This window comes from Mus pahari, chromosome 8 (genome assembly GCF_900095145.1).
Source record: "Mus pahari chromosome 8, PAHARI_EIJ_v1.1, whole genome shotgun sequence".
NCBI lineage: Eukaryota > Metazoa > Chordata > Mammalia > Rodentia > Muridae > Mus > Mus pahari.
In genome coordinates this window covers 64191071-64205235 of record NC_034597.1, presented here as the reverse complement: position 1 = coordinate 64205235, position 14165 = coordinate 64191071, and the positions used below count along the sequence as shown (strand labels likewise).

The window sequence follows — 14165 nt, the reverse complement described above, 5'->3', positions numbered from 1 at the left end:
AAAAAAAAAAAAAGAAAGAAAGAAAAGAAAAGAAAAAAAGAAAAAAGAAAAGAAAAAGAAAAGAAAAGAAAAGAAAAGAAAAGAAAAGAGTGCCTGCTACGTTTGCAGAGAGCCAGAGCTCAGGTTCCAGAACCCCCATTCAGTGGCTCACAAGCACCAATAACTCCAGTTTCAGGAGATCCTTTTCTGGCTTCTATGGGCACCCACGTGCACATGCACATACAGACACTGACACGCACACACATACATGAATGAAAAGAAAATAATGCTTTTAAAGGTATGTTTACAGCTAATTGTTTATGAGGTAGTCACCATTCAAGCTCAGCACATCAATTCCAAAATCCTTAACTTCTACAGTACAATAGAAACTAACACCTAGTGTGCCTCATTTTAGCTCAATTTGTAGTAAAAAATATTAATACATAGGGTTCCAAGGGAGAGAGAGTACAAATCTTTTTTTAATTCTAAACAGAAAGGAGTACTTTTCCATCTTCTAGTATCTTCTATCATTTCCTTTTTCCTGAAGTCTAATGCCAAAAAAACTAAATACTGTCAGCAGCATCAATAATATTTATTAATGAAATACGTATTCTTAGGTACATATATTTTTACATTTCCAGGCTTTTGCAGTCAAATAATATCACCAAGACCATTTCCCTTGTGAATGGCTCCCATGCCAGTTTACCAGAGGCATTAATAGTATCTTTATCTAACTTAATCAAATCTCTTCACAGTTTGCTAAATTTCAACATTAATTCCATCAAAGGTTCTCCTCACATCTCAAATCCTACCACATAAGCCTCACCCTTACCTTTTTATCTGAAGTGATGAGTTTAAACGCTTCTGTTACTTGCTGGACTGTGGCGCCTCCACCAACATCAAGAAAGTTGGCTGGAGTCCCTCCATGTAGTTTTATTATATCCATGGTGGCCATAGCCAAGCCAGCACCATTTACTATCAAGAGGGAAAGATGGTTTTTGTGTAAGGAACAAAAAAAAAAAATGTACTGAGTTGTACAAAGCCAATATAACAAGAAAATACACTGGGTACCTAGACATCCTATGCTCCCATCGAGGCCAATATAGTTAATATCTGCATTAGCTGCTTCTTTGTCCCTTTCGTCTTCCTGGCTCCAGTCCTGAAGATCAAAGATCTTCTTCTGGCGATAGGCTGAATTTGAATCAAAATTGATCTTTGCATCCATGCACAACACTTAGAGGGAAAAATAAAGAAAATAATCTAAATGTTATGACAGATACAATGAACTATCCAATAAAAACATTGTTTAGTATAGGGTAAAAAGGACATTTTGATTGGTAATTTATTCAAAGTATTTCAATTCATGTTTACAATGAATTCAAACTGTTTCTCATAGAAAATATAGGAATTTTAAATACCCTAAAGTTACTTTTTCTGCATCTATCCTGGCAGAGAGAGAGAGAGAGAGAGAGAGAGAGAGAGAGAGAGGTTCCTCAAAAACATGACACATTTTTTTAAGCTTTCCAAGAATGAACTGGCCATGTTCTTAGCTGAAATCCTTTCCCATGGGCCCCAGATACTCCTCCTTACAACTCAAGGAAGTGTCTTCTGGCAAATCTTAACCCCTGCACACACTGTTATAATGGCTACCTCCCCTGGACTTGCAAAGCAGTGTTAGTACAGACAGGACTTCCTCACGCCCCCCTCCTCCTCCTCACTCTTCTCTACCCTCCTTAGCAGCAGAGATTCTAAAGACTTGAATTAGGGCAAGTGGAGGTCAACAAACTATGGCCTGTGGACCTGATGGTTTTTGTCTATTTCTATTGACTTGTGAACTAAGAATGTGATTCACAGTTTTAAAAGATTAAGTAGAAAAGGAGAAAAGGGGAACAAAAATAAAAACTCCAAAATCCAAGATCATGAATGGTTGACAAACTACTTAGGAACCATTAACCTGCTGAACTAGCGGCTCCTATCACTCACTCTTATACCCACCCCAACTAGCTTCTGCCCTTCACACTCCATCAAAAGGGTGGTGGTGGTGGTGGTGGTGGTCGTCTCCTTCTCCTCCTCCTCCTCCTCCTCCTCCTCCTCCTCCTCCTCCTCCTCCTCCTCCTCCTCCTCCTCCTCCTCCTCCTCCTTCCTCTCCCTCTTCCTCTTCCTTCTTCTCCTTCTCTTTCTTTTTTTTTCTTTTTTAATGTATCATGTGAGCTTGCTGCAGTGTTTCTTACCTGCTCTGGGAGTGTGCATGTCATTAACTCTGCCCCACCTCACCTCCAACCCCCAAGGGCAGGTAGGGTCAGGCAGCGGGTAGTCCAGGGCACAGACAGCACATGCCACCATGCCCAACACAAAGCAGCTCTTACAGGTTGCTTCTCCAACTTCACTGATCATCAGTTATCCCTTCCTCAGTACAGGGTGTGAACATAGAAGCACAAGTTTGGCACAGGATTCAGAAGCTGAGATTCTCAACTTGGGAGAATAGTTAGGAAAGTTACTCTCAGTTACTGTCTCTACATCCATTGCACCACCCCTCACTGCCTGGCTGATCAAGATCAGGGGAAATGTAGGTCTGAACGTGGTTTGGGTTGAGTAATGCCTTGACAGGCCCCAAAAGAGTAAACACAGGCAATTGGGTCTTCCATAGGCTCTGCTGCAGAAAGCCCAGCACAGGTTGATCTCCAAAGCAACAGAGAGAATAGGTTAGAATTTGCAGGTCTAAGACGTCAAATCAGAGTTCTGGCAGAAAGTGGACTTCAGTCACAGAAATCCTGTCAGCTGTGAAGGACTACTGACTTTCCTGATTTGAATTACTGAGACTACAACCCTCACTTCCACCGGCAGAGACTGACAACAGACATCAATCAACAGAAACAGTCAACAGAGGGCCTGGCATGATGGCAGGCACATCTTTACTCTGAACTAGAATGTTACAGCGTGGTGGTCTGAATACAAATGATCCCCACAGGCCCATAGGGACTGGCACTATTAGGGGGTGTGGCTTTGTTGGAGAAGTGTGTCTCACTTTCTTCCTGTAGCCTACCTATCTGAATACGGAGCTCTCTACTCCTTCTTTAGGACCCTGTCTGCCTGTGTGCCACCATGCTTCCTGCTATAACAATAATAGACTAAACCTCTGAATTGTAAGCCAGTCCTAATTAAATTTTTCCTTTATAAAAGTTGCTGTGGTCGCAGTGTCTCTTCACAGCAATAGAAATCCTAAGACAAAGATCAATAGGAACTACAATACTTCATCTTAAGTGTTTATATTTGTTGTGTTTTAACTGTAACTCTCTAAAAAGGCTTTTATCCTTACTCTAAACCTAGTAGTATTTTCTTTACTGTTACTTTTCATAACACAAGAAGCCTAAAACATATACTTTCCTACCCATTTACTTTAACCCTTTTAGTCTTGTGCCCATTTCTTGTTCCGTTTGCTACTTGAGTGTTTCCTTAGCTCTGAAATAAGAAACTTATGATTGGAGAGATGATTCAGCAATTAAGAGTACTTGACTGCTTCCATAATAGCAGATTCAATTCCCAGCTCCCACGTAGTGGTTGACAACCCTAACTATAGTCTCAGGGAATCTGACTCCCTCTGCTGGCATCCCAGGCACTGCACATAAGCAAGCCAGTGCAGAGGCAATGATTAACTCAGACAATGATCCATCCATCATGTTAAATTAATGTTGATAAGGCAAAATATGACAATTCTTACCGTTCATTTTCTACATGAATTACATACTGATGCACTGTTGCATAATTCCTAGATTTACATCGTTCATAAACAGTGCTTACCACTTTTGATAACTCTGCCTCACTACGAGCACTATATACTTGATGTGACTTCTGATAAAAACTAAGTAGCAGGGGCTGAGAGGAAACCGAAGTACAAAGCACTGTGCCGGGGAACTGGTAACTGGGCCTGTACGGTGAGTTTTGGCTATTCTGTCCTGTGTACTTGTCAAGTGAGTGCTTCCAGCCACCGGCCCAGGAACTCTGAATTTACAAATGAAAGGCACATAGACATTAGCTTATTTTACAAGTGCCTTGGCTAACTCAATGACTGGGCACTCCTATACCTTCCCCTGCCACCCCAGGCCCAAATGGGGAAGTGACCAGTGGCCTCACCCAAATTCTTACACGGCTTGTTGGTTCTCTCTCCGCTTCCACTTCCCACCACACCCTGGCAATCCCCCCTCTCCCCCCTACATCCTAGCCCTCACAACTCTATGGGTCCCACCCTGTCTCCCTTCGCCCATGCAATGGGCACTGGTATCTTTATTCATCAATCAAAAACCAATTGGGGACAAGGACCTTTAGCATTTGGACACACAGATTGGTGACTGAATCAAAGCATTAGAACCAATCTCCAACGGACCCTAACTGGGTAGGGTTCTTCAACCTTGAGTTTACTGCTGCTGTAAATGTGCTGAGAATCTGAAGCCATGAGACACTTGGGTCTATAAGTATCTTGCTACTTTCAAGGTAAGGCACAATAAAAGACTTGAAATCCAAACAATGTAATTTGTAAGGCTATGAAAAAAGAACAACTGTCCATTCCTGTGAGAAGCAGTCCAAGTCGCCCTGACTAAAACAATCCCAATTCTGCCTTGAATTCGTGCTGCAGCTCTCTATGTAATAACAGCTACAAACTTCCAAGTCACAGAGCTCCAGCTCCTAAGGTCCTCTATGCTTCACTACATTTGGTCTTTGTGTTCCAGATGTATCCTTGGGCAGTTTATTATATTGAAGTATTTAGAATAGCTTATGTATCATAGTTTAACTTCACTTCACTGCAGAAATTCCTGATTCTACATTAGACAACATGACTGAGAATAATCTATTATGGGAAAAAAATGCTTTTCGGGATTCATCTAACACTTTATCCTAACAATGAGTATATCATTTATACTTGGGAGCAAACATCTGAGCTTGCCACAGGTGTGCCTGGAGACCAAAGGAAAACTAGTTGAGAGTAGTAACAGTGGCCTCAATGTCCAAGTGAGATGGCCTGTGTCCACTCCAATACATCAGAGTTGAGAGCTAAGGTCAAAACATCAAAGGTTCACTATTATCACTATTTCTGGCCCATTTTCCTCTTCATACTCATTTCTCCCCAGAGGGTGAATAACAAATTACCTGCCTAATAAACTGCAGGTATTTTAAACACGGCATCTCTTGGAGTAAGCTACCCAGGGGAACAAGTTATCTGCTAATCCAGGGCAAATTCTATCCTGCTGATGTTTAGCATTTGATTAAGTAGATTATCTGATCTGTAATTGATTTGGCAGATCCAATTGGACTGAATTCTGGTAGGAAAGAGAAGTAATCACTAAAAGGGTCTTGAGATTCTAATGACAATGATGATAAGCTTTTTAAGCAAATCCCTTCACTTTTTTTTTTTTTTTTTTTTTTTTTTTAAGCTAGGGTCTTGTTATGGAGTCTTGCTTGATCTGGAACTTGCCATGGAAGCCAAACTCATCGAGGTCTGCCTGCCTGTTCCTTCCAAGTGCTAAGATTAAAGGCAGGGACCACTATACCCAGCACTATAGACTTTTTATGTTATCCTGCTTTTAGACATTGTTTTCCCATTACTAAAAAGAGTCTCAAGTCTCCACTTTCAATTACTCAAACAACTACACAGTATACTTAAAGAGACATCATATATGGTTGATATTTCCTACAAAACTACACAAAACAGTAATACTAAATTTACTTACCAAAATTTCTTTTAAAGACTGCTATGGAAACTTCTACAAACTTATACTATATGTTTTATGACAACCATTTACAAAGAGACGACTACATTTTAATGAATAGTTTTGAAACTAAGTATATGCCTTCTAAAGGAGATGTGTCAATCTATAATGTTAAAATGATATCCTACATTGGTCTAAAGTTTCCCATGGAAATAAGTAAGAAGAAATGTAGATCTGGTAACAAAGCCCAAATGTAAACTAACCTGTGCAGTCCTTTTCCCATTCACACCACGCTTACAATCTCCTGCTCAGCATACAACTGCAGCTAGCTAGAGCTACCCCCGTTTCCAATCTCCTGCTCCTCCCAGCACAGCAATCACATTCCCAAGCAGATACACCCGGCATACAACTATGTTATTATTAAGTTCTACTAATCACTGGTTTGGAGTTGAAAGCACATCTCTACATCTAGTCACATGTCCTCAGGCAAGCCTGATATCTTGACACTAAGTTTCATAATCTATAAAGGTAGCAATAATATCCAACTCACAGAATTACTATCTATATTAAAAAAAATTAGAGGCCCACATTTGTACTTACAACAGAACCTGATATTGATATGTTCTTGTTAATGAAAAATACATATTTTTAAAACTTTTTAACTATACAAACCTAAGTATGCTTAGAATATATGTTAGTGAGGTCAAAATTCAAAACTGCTTAATAACAAAAAGAAGATAAAACATAAAAGGTAAGCTGAAATCCACAAAAGGTTTTTTTAACTAAGAAAAATAAAAACAGTAGGTAGAATTAAAGTCTATAGTAAACTCCAGAGTCTCCTAGAAATGGTGGCAAAGATCTCATTCAAAATAGCAACAGTGGCTAGAAAGATGGCTCCATGGGTAAGAGCATTTGCTGCACAAGCTGAGGCCTGAGATAAAGTGTGAAAAGGTTGGGATATGGTTTTAAAGCATCCCTCTATACTTTGGAGGTTAGCCCTGCACTGAGAAGGTGGTAGCACCTTTATTTAAGGGGAAAGGCTACTGGAACCAACCATTCGAGAGTGCTGATCCCTGAACAGATTCACAGGGGCCTTTGGGTATGCTGGCTAGTTTATATGAGAGCAAACTGTAAAACCAAGACCAAGCCTGCACTCTGCATCCTCTTGGTTTCCTGTGCTCACGGTGTGGCTTGTCAAGTGTTTCCATCACTGTAAAACCATCACCCAGAGAGGCTCTCATCAGAAGCCCAAACAGCCAAAGAGGCTCTTTCTATGTGTGACTTTTTCACACATAGAAATACTATGTACCATACCATTCCATACCATACTATACTGAACTCCACATAAAAAATAATCACATCTACAGAATCAGGTGTGATGGGTCAGGGTATCAAAGATCAACAGAAAAACAACATTGAATTTAACAATATTACAAAAAGTGCATACTTTATAAAAGAGGCAGAGAAAATCATTGCTAACTCTAAAAACTTAAAGCTTTTTAAATGAAACAATAAAAAAAAGGGACACTTTATACATTCATAGTTACTGATCCTGAGGTAGCAGAAAAATCTCATCACGAAAATAAAAGTAAAAAAGAAGTCTGACTGGCTGAAAACTAAAAGCTTTAATAAGTTCAAGGCAAGCAAAATTAAACAAACAATATAACTAAGAAAATATTCAGCTCAAATGCCAGAAAAGAAATTAGCATCCTTAATAAACAAAGAGCCTGTATACCTGGAGAGATCACCAGGAAAGGTTATTAAGTAAATAAAGAAAAATACAAAATGCACAGAGCTTGCAATCTTCAATTAAGAAGTTAATTAAGAACATGTTTTCTAACATTTTACTTAAAAATGAATAGTTTAAAAAAGACAACCAAAAATGAGGTCAGAGACTATATTAAAAATTGATATGGAAATATCCAGAAGTCACCATAGTAGTAAGAAAACTAATACCATTTGGGTACTACAGCAAAGAAGTTACAAATTTACAGAAACTGTTACTTGATACAATAGTTTCTACAGATGTGATAAAGATGCTGAGCTCGGGTATTATCCTAGATGACAGGAACCATAAGCATCCTTACAAGAGAAAGGCAGAAGACTAGACAGATACACACAGAAGAGAAAAAAACAATGTGGCCACAAAGGCAGAGACTGAAATGAAGTGCCTCCTGGCCAAGGAACACTACCAGGAAGGGGAGAACTCAATGGCACAGATTTATTACTACAGCCCCTGAAAACACACAGCCCTGCTCACACCTGGCATGTATTTAGATAATGATTTTGGACTTCTAGCTTACAACTATGAAGGGGAAAAGTCACTTAAAGTTATGGTAATTTTTATCAACCACAGAAAACTAATAGTGGTAACAAAGAACATCAACAGAAAACTCCAAAATAGAAAACATGTTCAATGAACATGAAAAATATACTTTAATAGAAATCAAAGAACTGAGTAAATTAGACAAAACACCATTTCTTCATCATCAGCTTGAAGATAAAACCCACTATGTTAACTGATAGCAAAATATGCAACAAGAGTACTGCCTTCAGATCAACATGCAAAACTCTCAGCTCCTTGTCCAGCACTATATTTGCTAGCATGCCACCATGATGAGAATGGACTAAACCTCTGAAACTGTAAGCCAGACTCAATTAAATGTTTTCCTTTATAAGAGTTGTCATGATCACAGTGTCTCTTCACAGCAATAAAATCTTAACTACAAGAGAAGTTAGTACCAGGAGTGGGGTATTGCTATGGCAGGCCTGATTATGCTTTTTTATTGTAGAATTGTGAATTTTGGGACTTTGGATTATAAAAGCAATTGAATACTTTAAGTGGGTCTTAATGGGTCATACTATTAGAAGCATAAAAGAACACAGTACTGAGGGTGATTTGAAATATGGGGGCCTAGCTCAAGAGGTTTCAGAGAAGAATTTTAGTATGTGACTTAGAGACTGTTCTGTGATATTTTGGTGAAGAATGTTTCTGCTTTCTGTCTTTGTCCAAAAAGTCTGCCTGAAACTAAAGTGAAGTTTTAGATTAATTACATTGGCAGAGGTATTCTCAAAACAGCATTATTGACTCGGTTATGTTATTATTAGTGGTGACTCTTACACGGATCTATAAGAAAAAAGAGCAAGCTGAGCAGGGAAAACCACAAAATGTACATAGAGGGGAAAAAAAAAAGGCATCAGGAAGTGGAATCCAGCTAAATCCTGTGTTCAAGGAGATAACCAGATTAAAGAAAAGCCTGATGTTAAATGGAATAAAGGGACCACCCAGCTAGAGTCTAACTTGTAAAAAGAAATTTTTAAAAAGCTTAGGGCCAGGTGTTGGTGGCACATGCCTTTAGTCCCAGCACTTAGGAGGCAGAGGCAGAAAGATCTTGAGTTTGAAGCTGGCCTGCTCCAGAGAGTAAGATTCAGGACAGGCAACCTACAAAGTTGGGGAACATGAACCTGAACAGGGCCATGTTCCAGACTGAGCAAGCAACAGGACTTGGCAGCTTCAGTCACATGGCTCTGGCTTTAGAGTCAAGAACAGAAGAAAGGGATTATGGAATCTCCCTCTAAAGAAAGGCATGTGTTGGGGTGTCCCTGCATGGAGTCCTAGAGAGGCCATTGTGTAAGCTGTTGCCCTGGTTATGGTGTCTCTTCACAGTAATAAAAGACAAGCGAGCTACCCTTCTTCTCTACTGGCTCCAAATGCTGAAATGACTTCATGTCTGAGCACATCTTTTCACAGAAAGGATCCAAGCATGGAGGCTTGGATGGCTAATTCTCCCAGTCTGGCTAACTCTTCCCATAACCCTTATTTCTCCAATCAAGTGTTGTCCCACAAGACCTTCTGCCTGGGTGGAAATGCTCCATTTCTGTCCAGTCCACTATGGTGACTACTGAATCCCTGGAATGTGACTGAGTGATAGCTCACTTGGATTTGCAAGTTGTATCATTTTTATTAATTCAACCAGACAACTGTGAACTGGATGTCGGTCACTATATAAGGCAGCACAGCTCCTGCGTTTGAATGGGTTTCTTTCACATCTGCTCACATTCAATTCATCAGAAGATGAACTGCTACACAAGAACAACAGATGACACACAGCATCATGTGATAGAAGAAGGTATCTTACCCTTTCCGTCAGAATCTTCTACCATTGGGTTTATTTCTACCATAGTTGCATCGTACTTCAGAAAAAGATTATAAAGCTTGATCATGTTTTCTGCTGCAGAATCCACAATGTTAGACGGAAATCCCATCTTCTGTGCAAGCTGAAAGTAATTTGTCTTTTTCAGTTGTAACTTGTATATATCTAATCAACATTAAAATATTACAAATAAAAACTTTATCATTTAAAAAGATAAGCGAGATAAGTTAAATCACTGGAAGTGCAGCAACTAAAGGTTTAAACAACAAAAAACTTGCTACTTCAAAATCTTACAGGGTGTGAGTTATGCCTATTTTACAAATCAGAAAACGATTCAGAGGTCAAGTGCCAGTCATTAGCCTAGATCACAGTCCCAGTGGTCACTTCATAGCTTCCTCACTGCCTCTATCTAAGCTTACAGTCAACCTAAACTGAAAAAGAGACTGATGTGCTCGCTCTGGCAGCACATATATTAAAAACTGGAACAATACAGATAAGAAAAAGACATATTTCATTAAAACGACATCTAAAAAAGGTTGATCTCAGTGGTCTAAACACTAACCAATGTTAGTAAAGTACCCTACTTTCCTTTAAGGTAATGCAAGGCATGTCTACTGGGTTAATAGGAGAGGCAGTCAAAGGATACTATCTCATCCATTCAAAACTCAACTCTGACAGGCCTCAAAGACACAGGCAATTGAGCCTCTTGTCTAGAAGAGTTACAGAGGTGAGCAGAAATCCAAATCAGAGACATCTATGGAACACTTTAAAGAACAAATTTCCAGGTCACAAGCCAGGAGATGTAGGTCGCACTCTCTCTGGTGAAGCAAGTATGCAGCCCTGTGTGGAGCTGCTGCTGGGTCCTAGACCTAGGACCTCCTACCTGTGTGCCACGTGCTCTGCCACCAAGTGCTGTCTCAGCTGAAACAATAGTCAATTTCAACATTCCTTGAGAAATTTTGAAGTAATGATAGCCAAGACAGACGTCTGCTTAAAAAACTACAAAGGATTCTCTCCTCTATTTCAAGTATCAAAAGCTGTAATACACTCCTGATTTTCAGGAGCAGAAGAATCTTAAATCCTTTGTGGGTGAATATGATTTATATAAAGAGCCAAATAACAAATAAATAAATAAATAAATAAATAAATAAATGTCACTGACCAAGAATGTTGTTTAAGTGAAAAGCTTGTATAAATAAAAAAGTAATACAATAATGAGTACCATTTCACCATAAAGATTTTTTTGTATAGACTTAACTATTTGAGAATTGCAAAATGATTTTCACCAATCTACTATGCCATTGCCCAGCGCTGAGAGACTCCTTCCTGCTGTATCTTAGCTCTCTAGTCATCACTCTCATATAATTCATAATAAATCATGTCACTTTTGCGTACTTATTGCACTCATCTGTTTAAGCTATGAGAAGCCCCTCTGCTCTGTGGGCCTTACATCAGTCACAGGTCTACTGTTGCTATACTTCAATAACTAAGCTTATTTTAACAGTGTTTTCTCACAGCAACTGAAGAACCTGTGTTTATATCCACAGCAAACAATTTAACTTACTTTTATACATAAACCAAATAATTTAATCCAACAGCATCATTAAAAATAATATCAAGCAATACTCAGACACACAATATTAAATTCTTCAATTTTGTTTGGAAGGAGCAGAAGCCAGGCAGAAGGGGAGGAAGGACAGAATAGAAAGCTGGAAACCACACACAGATGTTACTGAGTGTACACTGTAGGACAGCCTCTCTGCCACAATATATAATTTACAGGGGGGCTGGGAAACATTGAAAATGACTCAATGAGGATTTAATCTCAGACTATGAAAAGCAATGATTAATAATCACCCCTGATTCTTCAATAAATAAACATATTAAAAAGTGAGAAAAGACCTACACATTAGAAAAAAATGGTGTGGGATGTATTAACTAGTCATAGAGAAGGACCTCCTACCGATCTTGCCTCAGGCAACTTCTACAATAATGAGACATTCCGGGTACTACTAAGAATGACTGGACATAAGCTGACTTTAAGGAATCACTGTTAACGGTACTAGATCCAGCAATGGCACAGTAACCTACATAAAAGCATTCCTGTCTTTTAAAGAAACACAGAAATCTTCAAGAAAACTATTGTAGACTTTCAAAATCTTAAAAATACTGTACTTTCAAAAACTGCAATTTTAAATAAAAAAATTAAACTGTCTTGAATTGTTTAGTGTTTTACAAAGTTAACTATCTTAAGCATTATAATTATCTAATTAAGAAGTAAAGCTGTTTCAGAACGTAACATACTGTCACGGCTTGTTCCTTTTTGATGCCCTCCACTATATCAATAGGCTCCTTTACAATGGCTTCAGGGTTCTCGGCAGCCACATCTTCAATGTTAACACCACCTTGTGCACTTCCTATCAGTACAGGACCCTACAAGGGAAGGAGGAGACAAAGCATCAAACTTTATTTTAAATTCAATATGATTTTAAACTCATCTGTGCAGTGTCAGATTTGGGCATATACAGCTCCCACACCATATTTTCAATTTTCTTTGACAATGTAACGTATCTCCAATAAGTAACCATTATGTTTAACTGAAAAATAGAAAAGAAGCAGAAATGGAAAATAAAAATGACATCTTGCCTGCAAGGGAAAAAGATAAAATATACACATCTATACCAAATAAGTAAATATAATCAAATATATAAAATATAACCTATGCATTTTTACACATAAAACTAAAAAGACACTAAAGTATTGCTTAAATTTTTCCATCGAAGGAAAAATGTATAGGTTTTCTGAGCTATCTGCTTACAGGCCTGGCTCCTAGCTTTTACCTGGTGGGTGGAGATGCTAGTTGTTGCTAGGTAACTTGGGCGGAGCCTAGAGGAAATGCTAACACAATGAATAAGAAAATACAGATCAGAGCTAGAGACCTGACTCAGTGGCTAAGATGGCTGCTCACCAGAGGACCTGAGTTTCACTCCCAACCACCACCTGTCACTCCAGTTTCAAGACATTTTAAAAAGAAAGTCACTGTATTTTTATGTCATTATAGAATTTCAGTAACAGGGCTGGAGAGATGGCTCCGTGGTTAAGAGCACTGACTNCACTCAATGCAAATGGCCTGATTTCTCCTTGAAACTCCACTTGTACTTCTTTAAGTGCTCTTCACCTCCAAGGCTGTGTGGCACATTCATACACACACACACACACACACACACACACACACACACAATATATATATTAAGACGTGTGTTGCTGGGCTGGTGAGATGGCTCAGCGGGTAAGAGCACTGACTGCTCTTCCAAAGGTCCCGAGTTCAAATCCCAGCAACCACATGGTGGCTCACAACCACCCGTAATGAGATCTGACGCCCTCTTCTGGTGCATCTGAAGTCAACTACAGTATACTTATGTATAATAATAAATAAACCTTTAAAAAAAAAAAAAAAGACGTATGTTACCACCGCAGCAACCATCACGTTCGTTGCCTTTAATTACCTACAACCCAGAGTTCTACTCAGTACAAGGTGTGTCAGTTGGAATACCTGAAACTTTCGAGGTTTTTTTTTTTTTTTTTTTTTTTTTTTTGGTTTTTCAAGACAGGGTTTCTCTGTGTAGCTCTGGCTCACTCAGTACACCAGGCTGGCCTCAAACTCAGAAATCCGCCTGCCTCTGCCTCCCAAGTGCTGGGATTAAAGGCATAAAACAATAACTAAAGGAAATGTATTTTTTAAGAGTTAACTCATATTTAAGTAAAAAAATTATTTTCTATCATGTGGTTAGATTTTATTATGTGGTAATGAATTATCTAGCTGGACTTTGTTCCAGTGTGATAAGTCTTTAGCCATCTTTATGGCCAAGGAAGGACTCAGAGGTCCTGAACTCCACTTTATGCTAAGTGTGGTGGTTTTAATACATATGGCCCCCACAGACTCAATGTTTGAATGCTTGGCCCACAAGGAGTAGCACTATCAAAAGTAGGTGTGGCCTTGTTGGAGGAAGTGTGTCACTATGAGGGTGGACTTTGAGGTTTCCTATGTTCAAGTGTGGCTCATAGCCTCTCCTATGATGCTTGCAGATCAAGATGTAGACCGTCTTGCTCCTTCTCCAGCACCTGTCTGCCTGTACACTGCCATGTCTTCCACCATGATAATGGACTAAATCTCTCAAACTGTAAGCCAGCCCCAATGAAATATTTTCTTTTCTAAGTGTTGCTGTGGTCATGGTGTCCGAGTCAGCTGGCCAATGGTTCATCGCTTAATCAGGTGAGCAGAGGGCCACAGCTTTGAGCCAAATAACACCGTGTGGAAGACAAAGATTTA

At 39.1% G+C, this 14165-nt stretch overlaps 1 protein-coding gene across 1 annotated transcript in view; it reads right to left on the bottom strand.

The window, feature by feature from the left end:
- Positions 1–14165, bottom strand: part of Sucla2 (succinate-CoA ligase ADP-forming beta subunit) — a 40645-nt gene that overhangs the window by 4481 nt on the left and 21999 nt on the right. The window contains exons 5-8 of the mRNA XM_021203131.2: positions 12140–12268; positions 9821–9959; positions 1051–1212; positions 812–954 (exon numbers count right to left, since the gene is read on the bottom strand). Of these exons, the coding sequence (XP_021058790.1) occupies positions 812–954; positions 1051–1212; positions 9821–9959; positions 12140–12268 (573 nt within the window). The remainder of the gene's footprint in view (positions 1–811; positions 955–1050; positions 1213–9820; positions 9960–12139; positions 12269–14165) is intronic.